This window comes from Thermobia domestica, chromosome 1 (genome assembly GCF_964235325.1).
Source record: "Thermobia domestica chromosome 1, izTheDome1.hap1.1, whole genome shotgun sequence".
NCBI classification, from domain to species: domain Eukaryota; kingdom Metazoa; phylum Arthropoda; class Insecta; order Zygentoma; family Lepismatidae; genus Thermobia; species Thermobia domestica.
The window spans coordinates 344,552,657-344,574,274 of NC_137454.1; the positions used below are offsets into that span (position 1 = coordinate 344,552,657).

The following is a 21,618-nucleotide window of genomic DNA, read 5'->3' on the forward strand; positions in this document are numbered from 1 at the left end:
TCATAAACGTTTCCAACGAAACGAATTATTGTTATAGAATCATTATTTTTACGGTATTTTAACAATGTAAGATACTGATATTTATGAAGATTTGAAATTCTAAAATCGATCTGGAGGTATGTAGTCCTTGATGTGGCTGAAGGGTGCTATTATTATTATTATTATTGATATTATTATTATTATTATTATTATTATTATTAATAATAATTAAATAAATACAAAACTAAATATTGACTATCACAAGATAATTCACATTTAATTCAAATCCTTAAGAATTATTATGTAGCCAAACTATCGTACTGTCACATAACACGTACAACAGTTTTCGAAACCTTTATTGAGCTACCTCGTGGATAGGCAATTAGCATACGCGCCTTTGTAGTGGGAGACCCGGGTTCGATTTCCAACGGAGGGGCTCATGTGGTTCAGATCCCACATTAAGATGTACGTCCACGTTTGACACAGTCTCACTCTGAAAGGTATCTAAAATAAAAATCATATCAAAATCGAAACCTCCATTTGATTCATTTGGGAGTGCGCCACACATAATGAAAAAGTAAGTGGAAAAAGAAATGAAATGAAATCTTTAAGTTTTACGTCCCACGGCTATGCCGGTTAGGCTAAAGGAGACAGTGATGATGAGAGATGAGTGAAATGGTGGAATGAAGAAAGTGGGAGGAAACGGGAGAACCCCGAGAAAACCCACGAGCACGGTGTTTGTCCACCACAAAGTTCACTTGGCGGGGGCTCGGATCGAACCCGGGACCCCAAGCACCAGAGGTGAACGCTCTACCGCTGAGCCACCGCGCCCCCCTCAAAAATAAGTGGAATTGAGGTAAGCCTAGCAGACGCTGCATTTATATCTTTATCACAGTGGCGGCTCTAAGAGTTTTGCAATAGGGAAGTTACATCGTGAATGGCGGTGAAACTTGCTGAACACTGCATGTCGCAAAATCATCTCTCTCAGCTTTAGGAGATGAAGTAAATGAAATGAAATCTTCACGTCCCTCGGTTATGCCGGTAGGCTAAAGGAAACGATGATGACGAGAAATGAATGAAATGGTGGAGTGAAGAAAGTGGGAGGAAACGGGAGAACTCTGAGGAAACCTATGCACACGGTATTTGTCCACCAAAAAGATGCCTTGGTGCGAGCTGGGATCGAACCAAGAACCCCATGCACCAGAGATGAACGCTCTACCACTTTTTTTAAAAAAAGTTCGTCCCAACCGGGATACTGTTTACCATGGTCAGTTCGCGCTATTTTTGCGTAATCCAAACCGACAGGGACATGAGCACAGAAATATCCAGGACAGTTATAATTCCGACCTTACTCTTCAGAGGGATTCGAAGCTTCAGTGAATTGCGCCTAATGATCCGAAGCCGAACGTCCAAGACCACTTCACTATTGCCACCGGCTACCACTGAGCCATCGCGGCCCCGGGGGATTAAGTGATTATTTACTATGAAGGTATTTTTTAAATTCTGATATTAGGAATAATTATTACTGGAAACATTTGCCAATGTATAATCATAAATCCAGTATAGGCATATGTCTTAACATAGCTACAGAATTATTTAACGTAACTTTACATATTTTACTCTGCACAAAGAATTGAAGCTATTCAAGAATCGGAAAACACTTGATGTTTTGAGGGCTTAATTGATGTTTTATGTACTGGCTTTTAGGCTAAAGGAAGTGGATGAGTTAATGGAAGTAAATTATGAATTAATTGGTAGAGTGAAAATGTGGAAGGAAATGGGAAAGTCCCGAGAAAACCGATGGACATAATTGTACCAATGATGCCAACCTGAAAAACTATAAAATCCCATCTCAAGACCCAAATATTCCCATTTTTCATTTGAATTTACTGCGTTATATTATTATTATTATTATTATTATTATTATTATTATTATTATTATTATTATTATTATTATTATTATTATTATTATTATTATTATTATTATTGTAAGATATAGAAATGAAACATAAGTATGACATGTGTTACTTTATTCAATTTCATTGTGAATTATCAATAAATTTCGATCTTCTATGTATATACAATCTTCTATGTATCAATAAATTTCGCTCTTCGAGAATAACTAATCGAAACCAAGTAAGCCTATATTTTGCTATGTTGTGAGAAATGACATCCTTGTATCATGACCCTATACTGAGCCCAATGATACTTCCAAAGTTTTGTTCTCCATTGATTTCATGTGGAACGTTTGGAAATAGTTGTTTCTTGCATGGTGTTTTACTTTATTTTTTCATTCGTTCGTTGTTTTGTTTTCTTCTTTCTTCAAATACCAGAGTACAAAGATCGTTTCTTGGTGCTTGATTTTTAAGAATCACATATGATTAAGTCACTCCTCACTAGCATGGGTTTTGCCGGTAACAGAAAAAACTTCAGACTAAAAGTTGACAACACTGACTCGCTTATTGATGACTCATTATGTCTGGTTCTCGTTCATAATGAACTTTGTGGCATGGATTATACATGTAGTGAAAAATCCCATATATATTGTTAATTTCGACAAAAAATCCCTTTATCCCATTCCGAATAATTAATGTCAAGAAATCTCACGAAATGAGATTTTCCCCACGGACTGGCATCACTGAATTATGTCCACCACAAACTCACGTGGGCAAGGATAAAGCACGGAGACGTCTCATTGGAGATGAGCGCTCTACCATACTTAAATGAGTCTTCCTAATTTGAATTTTCTTTGATTGAGAATTTTTGTCAAGTGTAGCATTCATTCAGCGAGGTCATTACACTGGTCAACAAATTTTCACTTTTTATTTTTTACAGAAACGAAAGTAGCCAATCTTTATACATTTCGAGGTGCTGAATACGAATATCACACTTAAAATTAGCTGGTAGCTCTGGGTTGACAGTAAATGTGAAATTTACCTAAAAAATTCATGTTTTTCACATTTATTTTGTTAGGTTTTACTCAGGAACTTATAATTACCTCCCTACTTATCCTTGCGGAATGTGTTATACCTCTTTCTATTCGTCGATGACCGTACTTTCTGAAAATTTAACAATCATTCCGGTAACCTGTACCGTTGGGAAATTATATACCCATATATTCGAAAATATCCCTTTTTTAGAGGAAAATCCGATTTTTTTAATTTTTTACTGGCAACCCTGCAATAATAAATTGTAATTTATATTTTAAAAGTAACCTGTCAATATTGGGAATGTTTTCTGTAAATTTCGTCATGATCAAAACGGGCCGAACTGTGAAAAAAAATGTATTATCCCTTCTACCGTAATGCCGAATTTTTCCCTACCCTTACAACATGTACATTAAAAATGTAATATTGACTTCCGTATGCCGAACAGAACTATAGGACAATACATACAGACAATGTAACTATCATTTCGGTAGTCTGTACTGGGGTGGGGGATTTTATGTACTGAAATATTGCACGAAAAATTCCCTTTCTGCAAAATTCCGACTTTTTTCTGCTTACAGCTGGCAATCCTGCAATAAATAACTGCTCTGGCAATCCCCGGATAAATATAATCATAAAATATACGTTGACACCAACACTTTATATTCTATTCCCATCCACACACACAAAAAAAATGTTTTTCCCATGGGATGACCGTATTGTCAAGAAATTTCGAAGGGGTAAATGTCACACGTACTTAAGGAAAAAATGAATTGCGTTGTTGTTATAATAGCAATATACAAAGAAGTGTAACAACCATAGATGTTCATTTTACTTCGAACTCACTCACCCTCGCCCTCGGAGTAGCAGTTGACCCTCGCCCTCGTTCACCCTCGCCCTCGCGAATGGAATTGTCCATCGCCCTCGCGCGCCCTCACCCTCGCTGTCGAAACTTGTCCTCGCCCTCGCGCACCCTTGCCCTTGCCGTCGAAGCTTGTCCTCGCCCTCGCGCACCCTCACCCTCGCCATCGAAGCTTGTCCTCGTCCTCGCGCACCCTCGACCTCGCTTTCGAAGCTTTTCCTCGCCCTCTCGCACCCTCACCCTCGCCATCGAAGCTTGTCCTCGCCCTCGCGCACCCTCGCCCTCGAGATAGGAGTTGTCTATTATCCTCGCTCGCCCTCGCCTTCGTGCTCAAAACTTTTCCTCGCCCTCGCGCACCCTCGTCCTCATATCATTGAGGGCGAGGGTAATTGAGGGTGAGGAGGCCTCGAGAGGGCCTCCTTCGTGAGGATCAGAGCATCAATTATTCAACCTATTTGTTGAATTATTTCCTTATCGTCAGTGGCGGATCCAGAGGGCGATCGGGGCGATCGCTCCCCCCCCAGAAGATGAAACTTCTTTATTTTATATATACAAATAAAACGCATCCCAGAGTTTGGAGCTCTTAAAAGTAGCTCTAAGTAGCAGTATTACAACCCACCACCCCCAGCAGAAGTCCGTCCTGGATCCGCCCTTGCTTAACATACGTCCTAAAGAAAGGAAACTAAACATATCATCGTATAACTTACTGTGGAACACCTAAAATGGAACAACTGTTACAATGGAGATCTCGGTCGATAGTGACGTTTACATCATTTATAAACAGTATCCAATGCCTTTACTTCAAAATGTTCCTTGAACTACGATGCAAGCATAAGTATTCAGCCACACAAGGGCGGCTCTCATGAGGGTGAGGGTGAAATCAAGGTTTGATGAGTGGCGGCAGAGTGACTGCCGCGGACTATCTGTCAGAATTTGACAGTCAACACGTTGGCCATCCCTGATGTATGTAGCGTAACTGAGGAATTTGAACAAATTCAAAGGGAAAGATCTAAAGAGCTTAATTTTAAAACTCCATCAGCAAACAAATAAAATACTTCAGAACACTATTGTTGAATTATCATTCGGAAATATATACCCACTCTAACCTATAACATGAATGACTTCATTGATTTGAATGTGAATCTAAGTTGATTTGAATGTGAATCTAAGTTAATTGGTATTTTAAGATATAAACTGAAATGTGTCAATGTGTTTGTAAGGTTAATTTCGATGCTCAAATATTGTTAATATTCACCACTAATAGAGATACATTTGTCCTACCTTAACAATGTTAAAATTTTAAATTTTTTTCAATAATTGCCATAAATATGAAACTTTGTCTTAAGAAACTACCCTAGGGGCCAATTTGTGCACTTTATCACTTTGGTCTTGGTTCATTTTTGGCAGCTATCATTGTTGGAAAGTTTATTTTCAGTAATTCCCACAATTATGAAATGATATCTTTCAAACGTTGTCTCAATGATTCCTTACACTACAAATACGTAAAGGCAAATGAAAAATGAAATCTTTAATTTGAGATCCCACGATTATGCAAGCTAAATGCTAAAGGAGACAGAAGTGAATGATGAAAGAAATAGTTGAATGAGAATGTGGTAGGAAACTGGAGAATCCCCAGAAAACCCACGAACATGATGTCCTCCACCACGAACTTACTTGAACGGGAATCGAACATGGAAGTTGTCTCTAGCCATCATGTACCCTCGCTCCCGCAGTAACACTTGGCCCTTACCCTCGTTCACCCTCGCCCTCTTCGTCGAAGCTTTTCCTCGCCCTCGCGCACCCTCACCCCCGCCATCGAAGCTTGTCCTCGCCCTCGCGCATCCTCACCCTCGCTGCCGAAACTTGTCCTCGCCCTCGCGCACCGTCGCCCTCTTCGTTGAAGCTTTTCCTCGCCCTCGCGCACCCTCGCCCTCGCCATCGAAGCTTGTCCTTGCCCTTGTGCACCCACGCCCTCGCTGCCGAAACTTGTCCTCGCCCTCGCGCACCCTCGCCCTCTTCGTCGAAGCTTTTCCTCGCCCTCGCGCACCCTCACCCTCGCCATCGAAGCTCGTCCTCGCCCTCGCGCACCTTTGCCCTCGCGGCCAAAACTTGTCCTCACCCTCGCGCACCCTCACCCTCGCCATCGAAGCTCGTCCTCGCCCTCGCGGCCAAAACTTGTCCTCGCCCTCGCGTCACTGTGGGCGAGGGAACTTGAGGGTGAGGATGCCCTCGAGAGGGCCACCCTCGCGAGGGTGAACATCTCTGGTAACAACAGTTTTGCTGCCGTCGTTAGCAAGTTCTACTTGTTGGATCTGGCAACAATGCGTAAAGCTCACTCATGAGCCCCCATCCAATCACCTGATCATTCGACAAGCTGAAACTTGTTGGCGGCGTGCGTTTGTGTGTCCGCGCTCTCTTTTACTGTACTGTAATGTGTCTTGGTTGAGAGGTGGTTGGTGGTGAATGTATATACAGTAAAGTATTTGAATTAAACTGTGAGTGTTTGCGTTATTTGAACGAGTGTCGGTTTCCATGAAAATGCCCCGCACCTGCAAGAACAATCCTGATAACTTTTGTTATATTTGTGCAGACGCTATTTGTGGTAATGGAAGGCGATCACTTACTGATGCAGTAAGGAAAGCCTATTCATTGTATTTCGGTTGTCGAGTGGGAGACCAAGACAAATCTTGGGCTCCACACGTGTGTTGTACGTCGTGTTCTTCCGTACTAAATGTTTGGATGCATGGGAAAAACGTCTCCATGAAGTTTGGCGTGCCTGCTATTTGGCGTGAACCCACAAATCATGTGTCTGATTGCTATTTTTGAAGAAAGGAATCAATACCAAAAGGAAGAAAAATATCGAAAACCCTGACATCCCATCTGTAATTCGCTCTGTGCCTCATGGACAAGGACTGCCAGTTCCTGTTCCCACAAACACAACAACATCAAGCAGTGATATCGAGAATGCTGATCCTACACATCCAGCCGAAGAAGTGCATCAATCCACCAACGTTGTTGATCCTTCATTTACGCCATTTTCATCCAGCGAAACACACAAATTCACACAACGTAAACTCAATGATCTGATTAGGGATTTAGACCTCCCGATGTGTAAAGCTGAAGTGTTAGCCTCACGACTGAAGCAGTGGAAACTTCTAGCTGAAACAGTGCGAGTGTCAGTTTTTCGGGATCGTCAGAAAGAACTTGAGAACCATTTCAGTACTGAAGGTGACATTACATTCTGCAGTGATGTTCAAGGTTTGTTTCATGACCTACATATTTCATACAAACCGGACGAGTGGAGACTATTCATAGATGTTTCCAAAACAAGCCTGAAGGGTGTACTGTTACATAATAATAACGAAAGACCGTCCATCCCTGTCGCATATGCTGCTTTAGCGAAAGAAACGTACAATACGTTGAAATCTGTTCTACAAGTCATTAGTTACAATAAGCATGAATGGCTAGTATGTGGATATTTCAAACTAATTTCCATTTTTTTGGGGTTTGCAAGGAGGTTATACTAAGTATTGTTGTTCTATATGTGAGTGGGACAGTCACGCAAGACATAAACACTATACACAAAAGGAGTGGTCTTTAAAAACAACTCTGATTCCTGGCTCAAAAAATATTGTCAATGAACCTCTAGTGAACCCTCAGAAAATTGTTCTCCCACCACTGCATATTAAGTTGAGACTTATGACTGCGTTTGTAAAGGCAGTGAACACGAATGAAGCAGCATTCGGATATTTGTGCATGAAGTTTCCACGATTAACTACAGAGAAGATCAAACAGGGAATGTTCATTGGTTCACAGATACGCCAGCTCCTAAATGACCCTGACTTTGAGGCCACTCTAACCCCTGATCAGCTGCATGCGTGGCGTTGTTTCCGTAATTTGACCACATTGTTCTTGGAAAACAAGAGAGCCGACAATTACAGGGACCTTGTGGATGAATTAATTCATGCTTATCAAAACATTGGCTGCAACATGACACTGAAAATGCACTTTCTTCACTCACACCTCGATGTCTTCCCAGAGAACTGTGGTGGTTTCAGTCATGAACACGGCGAGAGATTTCACAGGGATATTTCTCTCACGGAACATCGATACACGGGTCGGTGGACAGCTGCAATGTTGGCTGACTTCTGCTGGACGCTACAGAGGGATGCTCCAAACACAACCTACAAGAGGAAGGCAAAGAAACGGCGCATTCATTGAAGGTGAGTGCATTCATTTATCCTAGGCAATAAATTTGTGTACAATTTACTTTTGTGCAGCAATAACAAAGGTCCGAGGATCAATTTATTTTTTGGACCAAAAATGTAGTAGACAGGGGAAATTTGCGGTATTTCAGTTCAAAGGATAATATTTATTCTCAGTTCGGTCTTCTTGATGGCACATAATGTTACCAGTCTTAGAATAACTTTTCCAGCATTCTTTCCAGTTATTTATTGCAGGATTGCCAGCTGTAGGCAGGAAAAAGTCGGAATTTTGCAGAAAGGGAATCTTTCGTGCAATATTTCAGTACATAAAATCCCCCATCCCAGTACAGACTACCGAAATGATAGTTACATTGTCTGAATGTATTGTCCTATAGTTCTGTTCGGCATACGGAAGTCAATATTACATTTTTAATGTACATGTTGTAAAGGTAGGGAAAATTTCGACATTTCGGTAGAAAGGGATAATATTTTTTTTCACAGTTCGGCTCGCTTCGATCATGACGACATTTGCAGAAAACATTCCCAATATTGACAAGTTACTTTTAAAATATAAATAATAATTTTACTATTGTAGGCTTGCCAGTAAAAAATAAAAAATCGGATTTTTTTTCTAAAAAAAAGGGATATTTTCGAATATATGGGTATATAATTTCCCAACGGTACCGGTTAGTGGAATGATTGTTAAATTTTCATACGGTCATCGACGAATAGAAAGAGGTATAACACATTCCGCAACGATAAATAGGGACGTAATTATACGTTCCTGAGTAAAACCTAACAAAATAAATATGAAAAACATGAATGTTTAGGTAAATTCCACATTTACTGGCAACCCTGAGCTACCAGCTAATTTTAAGTGTGATATTCGTGTTCAGCGCCTCGAAATCTATAAAGATTTGTTACTTTCGTTTCTGTGAAACATCCACTGTAGACCAGTATTATCTGTGTTTTGGAACCATAAAGATATGATCTTGATTGATTACGTACAAAAAGGGGTTACAATCACGGGAACATACAGAAACGTGCTGCTAAGGATCCTCACTTGGCCTAGTGGCTAGCACGCTTGCCTTTGGTGTGTGTGTTCGGATTCCACTATAATCATTAGGTCCACGTCTTCCTTAGCCACCCAGGAATAAGAAATACTCCCTTTTGGGCGTTAATGTGGCTAAAAATTTTTGCCCTGCTCACCTTGGCTCCGACTAATTCCTTCCTTTTACAAATATGAAGAAATATGTGTGGGAAGGTGTTTTACAGATGGTGAAGATGTCAATAATGCAATGGAAACTTTATTTACCTCCAATTCTGCAGACTTTTATTATGCAGATAGTATTTACGGGTTGATTCATAAATGTGAGAAATGTAAGGCAATCTGAGGCAAATACAAGGTGGCTCATAATTATGTAGCCAATAATTATGAATATGATATTTCAAAGATTGCGATAAAGAAACTAGCAAGTTAACTTGAACATAAACACATTATTATCAAACCTTTCCTTACAAGAATTCTAATCTCTGTTCTCTATGGCATTATCCACCAACGCAACATTGTCATAAGCAGCTTGATAGATCCGTACTGGTATCCTGTGGAGATTTTCTGTGATATTTTCCCGTAGTTCGACCAAATTGCGTATGTGATGTTGATACATTTTGTTCTTTGAAACACCCCCATAAGAAAAAGTCAGTTGGTGTCAAAGAGAATCCATCCTATGTCTTACGTCCCCGTAATTGTTTGTTGTAGAATACAAACGCGTACAAAGTACAAGCTGTTCCAGAAACAACGTTCCATCACCCTATCTGCATACACTAACGGTTTTAAGGCCACTCCCACTCTCAGGCTATACAGTGTTGCCATATCGATACTTTTTGTCTAGAATTACAAATACTACAGTCAGTCAAACATTATACACATTAATATGGGCCACCATATATGTAGAGAACATGCCCATGGACCAATTTGCAGATTTCTATACCATCTCTATCATGTAACTTTGGAAATCATTTTACAAAATATTGTAGACTTGTACAAATATTGTAGAGTTCATTTATGTACTTTAAGACTTTTTTATACTTTACATAGGTTGCCATTATGTTCATGGTAGGTTTACCTATTTGCTGAAAATAAAACTACTTATTTTATTGAAAAATAATGTTTTATTTGAAGCTTGAATATGAAATATAACAATATTACTTTACATGAATGGCAATAAAATGTCTTTTTTAGTTTTATAAAACGATTTTCCAGCATACCTCTTATTGGCACTAAATAAATACTTAACGGAGATTAGCCACAATATAAGCAAAGTGTATGAAGTTAAGCAAATATTCAATAGATGGAAAAGAAAAAGAAATATGAATTATTATACAATGACTATTTACGTGAAAAGTGAAACAAGTGTAAATGAATTCACTTATTATGACGAATAAAGTGTACGTAGAAATATGAAGATGAACATTATCACACTTTGCAAATGACGACTTGATACTAAGTTACACAATTATTCGCATATTAATTTTTCCCTTAACTTCTCTTAATAAAATTTACATTATACTTAATATTAGAATTGACATTATTGGTTATTAGGCACATGTTTAGGAATTCAATATTTAAATTTGGACGACAGATTGTATTTACGTAGAAGAATAGAAAAAAAGTTGGTAAATTTATTCATGTTTCGGGAGCAGTTTCAACCAAATAGATTTTTTTTTTTTAATTTCTAATAAGTATTATCAATAGTTTAGTAAATGATTATTCCTTGAAGAAACATTAACCACAAATCGACCAAATTGCGTTTTTGTAAACGCAGCAAACTGGTTTCTAGATAAACCGACATTTCGGCAAAATTGGTTGTTTTTCACCGAAACCGATTTCGGCTTTCTACACAAAGAGTTTCGTGCTTTTACTGAAACCAGCTGGTACCTGTTCTTGTTCTTGTAGTACTCATTTCCGAATAATTTAAAGAAACAGGGAAATGCTTATGATTGAAAACTGAACCGGTTTTAAAGCTGAAACCTGTTTGATAATAAACTGAAACTAGTTTAATAGAAAACCGAAACAGCATTTAAAAAAAGAAAAAGAAAGAAAGAAAAGAAAAGAAAGAAAAAGAAAAAGAAACACCGATTTTTCTACTCATCACTGACGTTAAAGTGGTATTATTTCCCGGAAAGATAAAGATAATTACAAGAAATAGTGACAATCTAGGAATTAATGAGAGATGAATCGCTCATCACACTGTTATAAACATCGAAACAACACTTTATAATTATTAATTAATTGAGCGTATACCCATACAACAGCATAAGCGCAACCGAACAGTTTTTTAACAGATGCAATTTAAAAAAAAAAAAGACTAATAAGCCAATGCTGAATTCATCTAGAATGGACTGGGCACATATCTCATTTTTCCATCAACTATCCAGGCGGTTTATCGATGAAACAGACTCTGAGACATGATTTACAAAGTGTAAATTTTAATTTTCTGAAAATTTTTCGATGTGCACATTTGATTGTAAGTTCAATTTTAAAAAATAGCAGTCGTCTAGTAAAAGAGTTACAAGTAAAGGAAAGTAATGAGATGAAAATGAGAAATTACTGAAACAAGAAAAGATGAGAATGAAGAAACAAGAGTAAAGGAAGAGTTAGTAAAATGAATAAAGCGAAGATATTGTGGCTAAGCCGTTGAGTTCGCTATAAGCTTCTCAACTTCAAGGTCACTTTTCTTAAACTTCATTATAACATACATACAGTTCACGAATACTTTAGACTGTATTGATTTATTTATGTAGCTTCATAAATAATTAAAATAAATTAAAAAGCCGCGAAGAAGAGAAGAAATGGTTAAGTCTTTGTAAAATAATAATTTAGGCTGTTTGTTGTTGTTCCTCTGGGATCTGTCCTGAGTACGCCCTACCATGAGCGTAATGTGCATACTGTTCATCGGTGTTGCTGGCCTGTTTATCGTAATATTCGTGATTTTCGTAAACGTAGTGCTTCTTTGGTGTTCCAACGAGATCCTTCAATCCGTTGATCACGGATAGGAGCAGAGAGATTTTGCCGACGAGAAGGGCTTTGAAGGCCAGAGCTTTCAATACGGCGAATGCCACAGTTAATAAGGTAGCGCCAAACATTCCTCCGAGCAAGAAGATACCACCACCCTTTTTCATTCCTGCAACAGAAGAAAAAAAATATCCACTTAATGTTCAGATTTTAACTCGAATATTAGTACTAACAGCTTTATTTTGAAAACTAAGAACATCTCTTGGCAAAAAAATATATAAAAATAGTACAATACAATTGAAAATAAACCAATTGAGAATGCTCAAAGAGCATTGCAGAACGAATTTGAAAAGACTTAATTTTCCTTATTAACTTCTACAAGCTCTATACCAATTGTTCTATGTACTTTATTATTATACTCATTAAACAATTCTTGTAATATATATCTATCCAATTTATCATTTCCGTGAGAACTAATTTCTTTCATATGTCTGGTTCAAACGTTCTGTTAAAACGTTTTATGATATGTTGTTTTAAGAAGACACATACTCAAAATTGAAAAATTCGCAAAATATCATTTCTCCATGACTAACAGTTCCCGACATATGGCTTCTCAAATCTCCCGAAATCCGAAGTTTTTTTTTTGGCCAATATCTGGGGAGCTGGTTCCAACTGGCCAGTGGCCGTCGGTTACTATTTGGTACCAAAATGTTAACCATCCTCTTAAGTGTTGATCAGCACCAATATCATCTCTCTATGACTTCCCGAGACATGGCTTCTTAAATCTCCGGAAATCGGCCATTTTTGGCCAATATCTCGGGAACGGTAAGAGTGACGCGAAAAATTCCATCACTTCTTTAAGATAGTTTTTGATGCTTTATCCAATGGAGGGCTCAAATTTTTAACAAAAATCGCAAATAAGAGACAAACACACACAGATATAGAGAATGCAATAAAGAACTTTTTAAGTTCCTTGAATGTAATAAATAAATAAATAAATAAATAAAGAGTCTAATATTGAATATAATAATAATAATAATAATAATAATAATAATAATAATAATAATAATAATAATAATAATAATAATAATAATAATAAACTATAAATTGAGTAAGTTAAGACTCTTATCGGAAGGATAAAATATATAAATTTTCCAAAATTCAAATTGATTCTTAAACTTGCGATTGAAACATAAATAGCAAATCTTTTAAAACACCAATTTGGGACAATCATCTTTTTTAAAAAGAAGATAAATACAACATATGTCTTTATTATAAGATTTCGTAGAATTTTTTGTTATTATTTTCTTGCTATCAATAAAAAATACTGTTCATGTTAAACATTGACCAAAATTTGTTGTATTTTTTATTCTTCCTGAAATATTGCTGTTCTTAATTTCCAAATTGAGGATCAAGAGCTGGTTCCCAATTAGCAATTACTAGTGTTGGGTTAAAAGGTAGTTACCGTGGCCCCACTTTGCCATTGCAACTGATAAGCCATTTTCCCGAAAATTTTATTATTGACCCAGAAAATTAACAAAAATTCCGGGATTTTGGGCAATTGGAACCTGTGACCAACTGGAACGAAATCAGTGTCACTCGATTCATGTTCACACATACAAGAATAACTGATATTCCATTTTCCCAAAAATTCTATTTTGACCCCGAAAAATAACGAAAATCTGGAATTTTGAATCTTGGATTCTCGTCAATTTTCCAGATCAAAGTTGAATTTTCGAGAAAATGGCATATCAATTATTCGTGTACGTGTAAATATGAATCGAACGACTCCACCACTTTGTTCCAGTCGGTCACTGGTAGGGATTCCCAAATTTCGATCCCTAATTTGACCTTGAAGCTGTCGGTTCCAGAAATCAAAAGTGGTGTCATTGGACACAGCTCACGGAAATCTACATTTTAAACCCCCCAAAATTGGAAAATACGATACCACGGTAATTCTCTTTTAACCCTAGCGTTGTTCATAAGCCGAGAGGAGGAGACGAAAATTAAGGTCTTCTCGTCAGGCCTCGAATATTTTTATAGAAGGCTCAACTGTCGAAAAGTTTTTCAAGTATTAACTTCAAAAATATTCTCGTCTCGTTTTGTAAACTTATGTACTTGACTTTTGGAAGTAGTTTTGGTAGAGCTATGCACGTAATAATATTAAATTCAAATCCTGTATAGGGTTATTTGTTAATTAGTATGAATTAAAAAACAAACTAAATATAACCCAGATTCCTTAATCAATGTTTATACCCAAAGGAACGTAGAAATCGTTCACAATAGCGAACTACATGTAACAGATTTTAACAAGGCAAATTTTCGGAGTGCAGGATCACTGTTCGCCCTATGACATGTCAAGAACCGCTGGTACACCTTGTACTTCATAAAACTTAAGATTTATCTGTACAATGGTCTTAAGTAGGTCAATTGTTTTTGTGTGTGTGTATGTGTGTGTGTGTGAGAGAGAGAGAGATAATGTCACAGAAAATCAAACATTTAGCCAGTAATTAAATTTCACGTACCGGTATATAAATATAACTTAAATACGCCATACTGCCAATAACTTAATCTAAAAATAATTATGATTGATTTAAATTTTCGTTGATATAGACGTTTTTATTTTCTCTTTTTTATACTCGTAAAACGTCATGGTATAATGATCATTGTTATAAATGGAATCTTGCTTTTATCCACATGAAAGATTAGGCACCGTTAAATTTATGCATGGAAATAGAAAGTTATTTAAACCTATGGTAAATAAATTTGTTCTACATTTATTACCTAATATTACTGTATTTACAGGCAGGAACATCATTTGAAGGAGGCAAGAGGCAATTGCCAACCCTGAGTTTGAAAAACACGGTTTTTCTTTTTTTTTTTTTTTTTAGTAACTTGTATACTAATAAAAAACGTCAAACTCCTATATTGGTTGACAATTTTGCTATCCTGAAAATATCTGGTATAACATTACTATTTACAGGTGATTCTAATGAATCATAGCGGGGAAGCAAAGTTCAGTAAGGTAAGCAAATCTCAAAAAACGTTGCTGCTAAGAAACATTTAATTTACGTATTTTTTACGTAATTTAATTTAATTATACTGTTCTAACATTTGACTATCTTTAAAACTTATTTATTGTTTAGCAGGGCTTCAGAAGATAAACCTTCAGGAACTTCTTGTGATCCTACACTACATTTTATCAACATCCTTTTAGGTTAAGGATACCAGAAGTGAAAGATCGGGAAAGTTATAATACCTCTGTCAAAGTTCTGTCTTCTCCATATCTATTCTAAAATATCAAGGTGTTTTATATTAGAAACACATAAATGGATATTGAGTAATGAAGTCATATTAACTAATTATACTTTTTAGGGGAATGAGGAATTAGATTTGTGGACTTTCGGCACCTATCGCCATGTTAGTCCGTAATGTATGAGGGATGACGTCCCTCGGCGATCATACTATCAGAGGAAAGGGAAGAAAGAAAATATTGGGAAAGGAAAAAAGCGGTCTGAGACCTATGTTAGGTACCATCTCGGCATTTGTCTAGTGTGAATAAGGAAAACCCAGGAAAACCTCGCTCAAGATGGCTGGCCCTTAACAGGGGGGTTACACATTTTCGACTGAGTGTCCCCACCAGGAATGGATCCCGAGACCACTCACACAGATTAAACTTACTAGGTTAACCAAACTTTCATTATTATATTTCTCTTAAAATTCTAGCTGTTTTATGTAATATCGTATAATCCTTTTCCCGTGTAAAATTTCCAAGTTGAATTCAAGACCACCCAAATGGCTGTAACCTCTCCTAATTAAACCAAATTGATTTCCTCTCAGCTTCACTTAATTTCTACCATATCTACTAGCATTTGTACAGGATGGGCCATAACTCGCGAAAATATTCCAACACACAATATTGTTCATTGGAATAAGGTGAATGTGAATATTTATTGTGATCGCCTTATAGTAGAAGCATGAGAAAATATTTTCTAACCACTGTTTTGCTCTTATTTTCTAGACTGCGTGAAATAGACATCCAAGGTGTACGGTATGGAAAAATTCACGGTTGCGCAATGAACGAGACTCCTTGAACTTCATTTTGAAAACTTTAGGTCAATTGTCTTGACACAGAGACCATATCACTGCCAATTTCGTATCAGGAATGTACCTTCTGAATCAAAGATTCGTCATTTCATTTAAAGTTGCAGAGAACATGCAGAGGGAACTGATGTGCCACGACCGGGGAGACCATGTTTGGACAGAATATAGGAAGCAACTTAACTGGTGTTGAGGACAAAGTTCACAAGAGGCCCAGATTTTAAGGGACAGTCCCTTATTTTATAATTCTGTCCCACTCCCGGGGAGCTTTGATACGGAACAGCAAGTCCCGTATTTTGCCCAAATGACAAATTTACCTCACATAACCACTTTAAAGTCCGCAATTTTTAATGAGTTGTCTGCCTGCCTGGCGCCCTGTCCGAGTCGCCTCACATATGAATTTGAAATGAACTGACACAAGAAATAGGTGTTCTGCCCAGCTGATGAAAGTTGAACTTATAATAGCATCAACTCCTCGACTTTAAGCTGCAATAAGTTTTTCGACAGCCTAAAGAAAAATTAAACTTGAAAAAGATTATAAGTGCAGTTAAGTCAAGCGTGGAGTACGATTTCTTGAAGAAAGTTTAAGTAACCTAAATCCAATGTTAGAAAAGTAAGATTTACCTATTTTTTTCTTATAATAAGTCTTTGTATTAGTTCATACTTTGTATTTCTTTCAGTCTAAAATGATTACTCTTTTTATTTGATTTTTTTCTCTTTTTTTCCCACTGGATCATGTTTATCGAAATCCTTCCCGTAATACTTATTGAAACTCGTCAACCCGTCTCTTATTTTGACTATTTTTATTTGACAACCTAGTTGAGAAGTGTCGACAAGAAGTCGAGCTGGTCATACGATGTTGCATGAAAAGATCATACGTTGTATTTTGAAACATTATTTGCTCTTGTGCTCCTGCGAAGTGCAACTGATGCAAAACCTGCAACAAATAGATTATCGGAAACGCCTCAGATTTGCTACGTGCATTCAGTAGTTGGTTCATGAGAGCGCAGACAATTTGATGAATGACGTAGTACACTTACACTTCATGAATACACAGACAAAGAAAATATACCTTTATTTTGGGGCACCGAGAATACAAAAGCTATCCACAAAAGTATATTACACTCTATTAAGTGTATAATATGGTGTAGGATTCGAAGACGGTAATGATAATTCAGTGACAGTTACCGATACTCGATACTGAATGATGAGTTAATAGTTCTTGCGCCCAGCTCTGAAGAAACCAGAAGTTTGCTATCAGCATGATGCCCTACCGCGCAAATATTTAGGGAACATAATGGCAATCCTTCAGGACGACTTTTGGGCATCAAGTGATTTCATAAAATGCCTACATTTAAAGGCCAACACGATCGACAGCTGTGACACCACAAGACATTTTGTTGGGGGACAATACAAGGAACGAGTGTATACACATAAAACTCAAACACTAGAACACCTCGAAGAGAGCATCCTCGTAGAATCCCAAGCGATAATTCTAGCAACATTGAGATGTGTAATGACTGTTATGGGAAGTGCTCGTACGTGCAAACTGAATAACGATGGAAATTTACGTGAAATTATTTTCCACACATAGATGACAGATCTCCTTTATGTAATGTGTTTAATACCAGCAATTCAATACAATTGCAAACAACTTAAAGAACTACTTCGATACTGTTTTGAAACTCGTACGTAACTTATGACCCACACTGTATAAATTATAAACCTTCTAAGTTTAATATAATATGTAAAATGATTATATATCGAAAACAAGTATCATATTTCATGTATACAAATTCTAAACAATGTTTCTTCTTTTTTTCAACTGTATTATGGTACTTGTATCTTAAATACAGATTAACACCTTTCAGCGTTTGATGTCATTTAAATGCCAGGCCTATATGTACACTTATGTCCAAAATGATTGTCGCATATCTATAACAATCTTCTTGTAAGAATATAATTTGATAATAATTTCGCAAGGTACTTTTAATACTGATACTATGTGTATAATTGGGAAATGTATATTTGTGGTAAATTTCATAGGAAAAGAATTATAAATACGAAAATTAGAATGGCTAAAACAAAATGTCGCTAAATAAACAAGAAAGTTTTATTTTCGCTTTATTGTTCTTATTTACTGCTCTTTTGACATGAAATTTGCCACATACATGTCTTTGTCGATTATACACATACTACCATTATAAGAAATACCGAGCGAATTCGTTATCAAATTATATTCCTATAACAACATATTTATAGACATACGACAATAATTTTTGACAGGAGTGTACGTCTACATTGAGAGAGAAAAAAGCTGATTTTTAGTCGAGAAAATACGAAGTGCAGAAATTTAGCAGGATTCTGTATCACACGCAAGATTTTCTGAACCTGTTACTTAGCCAGGGCCAAATAGACACAATTCATGTGTTCTCCGTTGACTCGTATAGGATACAGAAAAATCACGATTATGTAGCTACTTTGATTTGATTTTTAGTTTAGCGTCTCTTTCAGCAGTGAGGTTATATAACACGGGGACCTACAGCTTAACGTGGAATCCGAACCACATGAGCTTCCGCCGTGAATCGAACTCGGATTTCTTCGCTAAAGGCGCGTACACTAACCGCTTAGCCGTGAGAGAGCTCATTATGTACTTTGATAAACATTATCGGGTTGTGTACGGACACACTACACAGTCCAAAAAATTTACATCACAACACATATTTTCTAGGGTTGCAGTTCTCTTGCCATGGCAGGAGCGGTACCAGGAAAGCTACCTGTAGTCGGAATTACAGGTTTTCCTTCTAAATTCACTCGATTTTTCTCTCTGTGTAGCTTAGATTCTTTTAAAATTTCTTCCTCTGATGGTGTGTTTTGCTCATTTATGATTCAATTAAGATCAGTATACAGCTACTAGACCACCACCAAGAAGGACGCATAGATCCCTTCTTCTCCATGCTTATATTGTCTCAAATGTGCACACATTGTAACACTACATAGTTTGTTGGCATATTGTTGTTGTTTTTATGTTTATTTTGATTTCGTTAATGCTGAAGAAAGCTAAAAAAAAAAAAAAAAATAAGCAGGAGACCAGAATAGCGAAAATAAAAATTTAGCGATAACAGAAGTGTGTACAAAGAATTACGAAATAGACTCGTTGCAGATTAGGACTAATGGATAACAGTGTAGCTGTGAGAGAAGAATGGAAGAAAGAGTGTGATGCCTTTGAAATCTGAGTATAGGGAAGACAAAGGAAAATGTTGTCAACTAGTTAAGGGAGAAGCAATACTGCAGGGTACAAGAAGAGAATAAAGAATTAGAAAGTTGCTTTAAAGGATACTTCAGAAACTTTGAAAAGAAAGATGCAAAAAGAAAGAATATGATAATTGCTTGACGACATTGAAACAATGTCCTGTTGAAAGAATTAGGGGAGGGTCATAGTGGATTCAAAAGTATTCATTTGTGCCAAATGACACAGGAGTGAAACCAGAATACTAAATAAAATTAAGGTAATTAGACACCGAGAAATACTGCATTTTAAAATATTGCACATATGCCCTTTCTGGATTGGACGGTGAAGGAACGTCACATTATAACTTTGTCTTAGTTAGTGCTACCTGAAATGCTGATTCCACGCACTGGGAGACTAGGTTTATAGAAAGTTTAAAAAAAAAAAAAAAAAAAAAAAAAAAAAAAAAAAAAAAAAACTTCCCCTTTTAAAGTATCCATTTCAATGAAAGTATTGTGATAAAAGCCCGAATGTCACGCCCTTTCCATTATCAACCCTCATAACTATGAGAGCTGAATTTGGACTTAACGACATCGGAAATGTCACTATTAATCTTAGTAACGCCGGAAGTTATTGATTACACAATATTATCGGTCGTTATTCAGTATTTTTACATGTCACCCTTTCCACACTTATAACATTCCACAAGCTCATAATGAAGGGATTGAACATGAACTTACACGGCGTCAGGAGTATCACCATTCATCTCAGCGATTCTGAAAACTATGGATCGGACACTAATATCGGCCGTTTTCGATTAATTTACATATCAATTCCTTCGCACCCCTACCCGATCTCCTATACCTATTGGGGATGAGTTTGGAATTAAACGGCATCACGAGTGTTTCTATTTGCTTAAGTGATCTCGAAAGCTATGACTTGTACCCTAATATCGATCGTTTTCGATTGTTTTTATATCTCGCCGTTTCAAACTCTCAACCGGTAATCGATTCTCTTTTTGGAAAAGCTGTATATGAATTTTTGTTCAGAATGACAGATCTACCCTATTGATCACGAATTTGCCAATAACTGAATTTCGCCCAAAGTGCCACATGTTCAAAAAAGACCGATTCAGGTGTTCAGAGTCCAGTTTAAGTGTAGGTCTTGTCATTTATAGAGTTACTGCTGACAGAGGGCGTACATTGCAAATCAACCAATCCATATGAAAGACACATTTCCCCGAACATTTGATGTCTAAAAACAATATTGTTTCCAAAACATGGTTTTTATATACGTACCTTTATCTCCGCCGAAAAAGTCACCACCACCACTACCACCTCCACTGCTACGGGAAGTTTCAATGGCGATATCAACTACTCCATTCTTATTCTTTGCACTGGACACTCTGGCGCTGAGTCCTGGAACCAACTCCAATTTCAGAGATCGGTTCTTGAAGAGTTTGTAAATGGCAGCGAACAAACTTGTATCCACACGATCTTCGCTTCCTCCAGCAGCACGAGACACAGATGCAATCACTTCGTCATCTTCATCTGGTTTATCAAGGTCCTTCTCGACAGTTACACCGTTGAAAAGACGGAACGATTTCATCTGCAGAACTTTATTCAAATTCCCTAAGATTTTCAGTTTGACACAGGCGAAGTCCGACATTTCGAGACAATCAGTAAGACGTTTTCCATTTTGTGCTGACACAGCAGTGAGAACAAGTAACAACACAAGACCGGACACCCTCGGCATCTTGTTGTATATTGCTTTTAATAACAACTTCGAAAACTTTACCAGTAACTATTCCTTTTTATTTATGAATGGATGTTAATGGTAGTAAACCACACTGGATTATGATGGAGCTTATTGAACTGGTGACCAGTTTTATAAGAGATTGCCGTTATGGTTTGCGACCAAGGGGAGCAAAATCTTCTTGCGGGACATTTTTCTTGAAAAGTAATATCGGAGAAAGTAAATCCCTTCATAAGAAGCTTGAGAGAAATAATATATGGAACAATTAAGATTCATAAAAGAAAAGAACCTCGGCGTTCAGTTGCTGCACGTAAAAATCAATCATGGAAAAAATCGCATTTTAATCAAGCAATTTGATTTGTATGTGTAAGTAAGTGTATATACTTGTAAATGCATATTGGGAGATTACTTTCAGAGGCGAGACGGTGGGAGGGGAAGAGATCGCGCATGGTTAATCAACACATATGTTAGTCTTAATGAACGCTTGTGTAAAATTCCTTTCAGGCTTTATGAGGCAGAACGAATTCAACGCCTAAAACACATTG

General features: G+C 37.1%; 1 protein-coding gene across 1 annotated transcript; it reads right to left on the minus strand.

Annotated features, from left to right (window-relative positions):
- Window positions 1–10,150: 10,150 nt before the first annotated feature.
- Window positions 10,151–21,154, minus strand: LOC145668065 (uncharacterized). Its single transcript, XM_081735568.1, has 2 exons — window positions 20,617–21,154; window positions 10,151–12,157 (listed from the first exon to the last, which is right to left on the minus strand). The coding sequence occupies exons 1-2, from the start codon at window positions 21,071–21,073 to the stop codon at window positions 11,853–11,855; spliced, it is 762 nt and encodes a 253-aa protein (XP_081591694.1). The 5' UTR covers window positions 21,074–21,154; the 3' UTR covers window positions 10,151–11,852.
- Window positions 21,155–21,618: the final 464 nt, after the last annotated feature.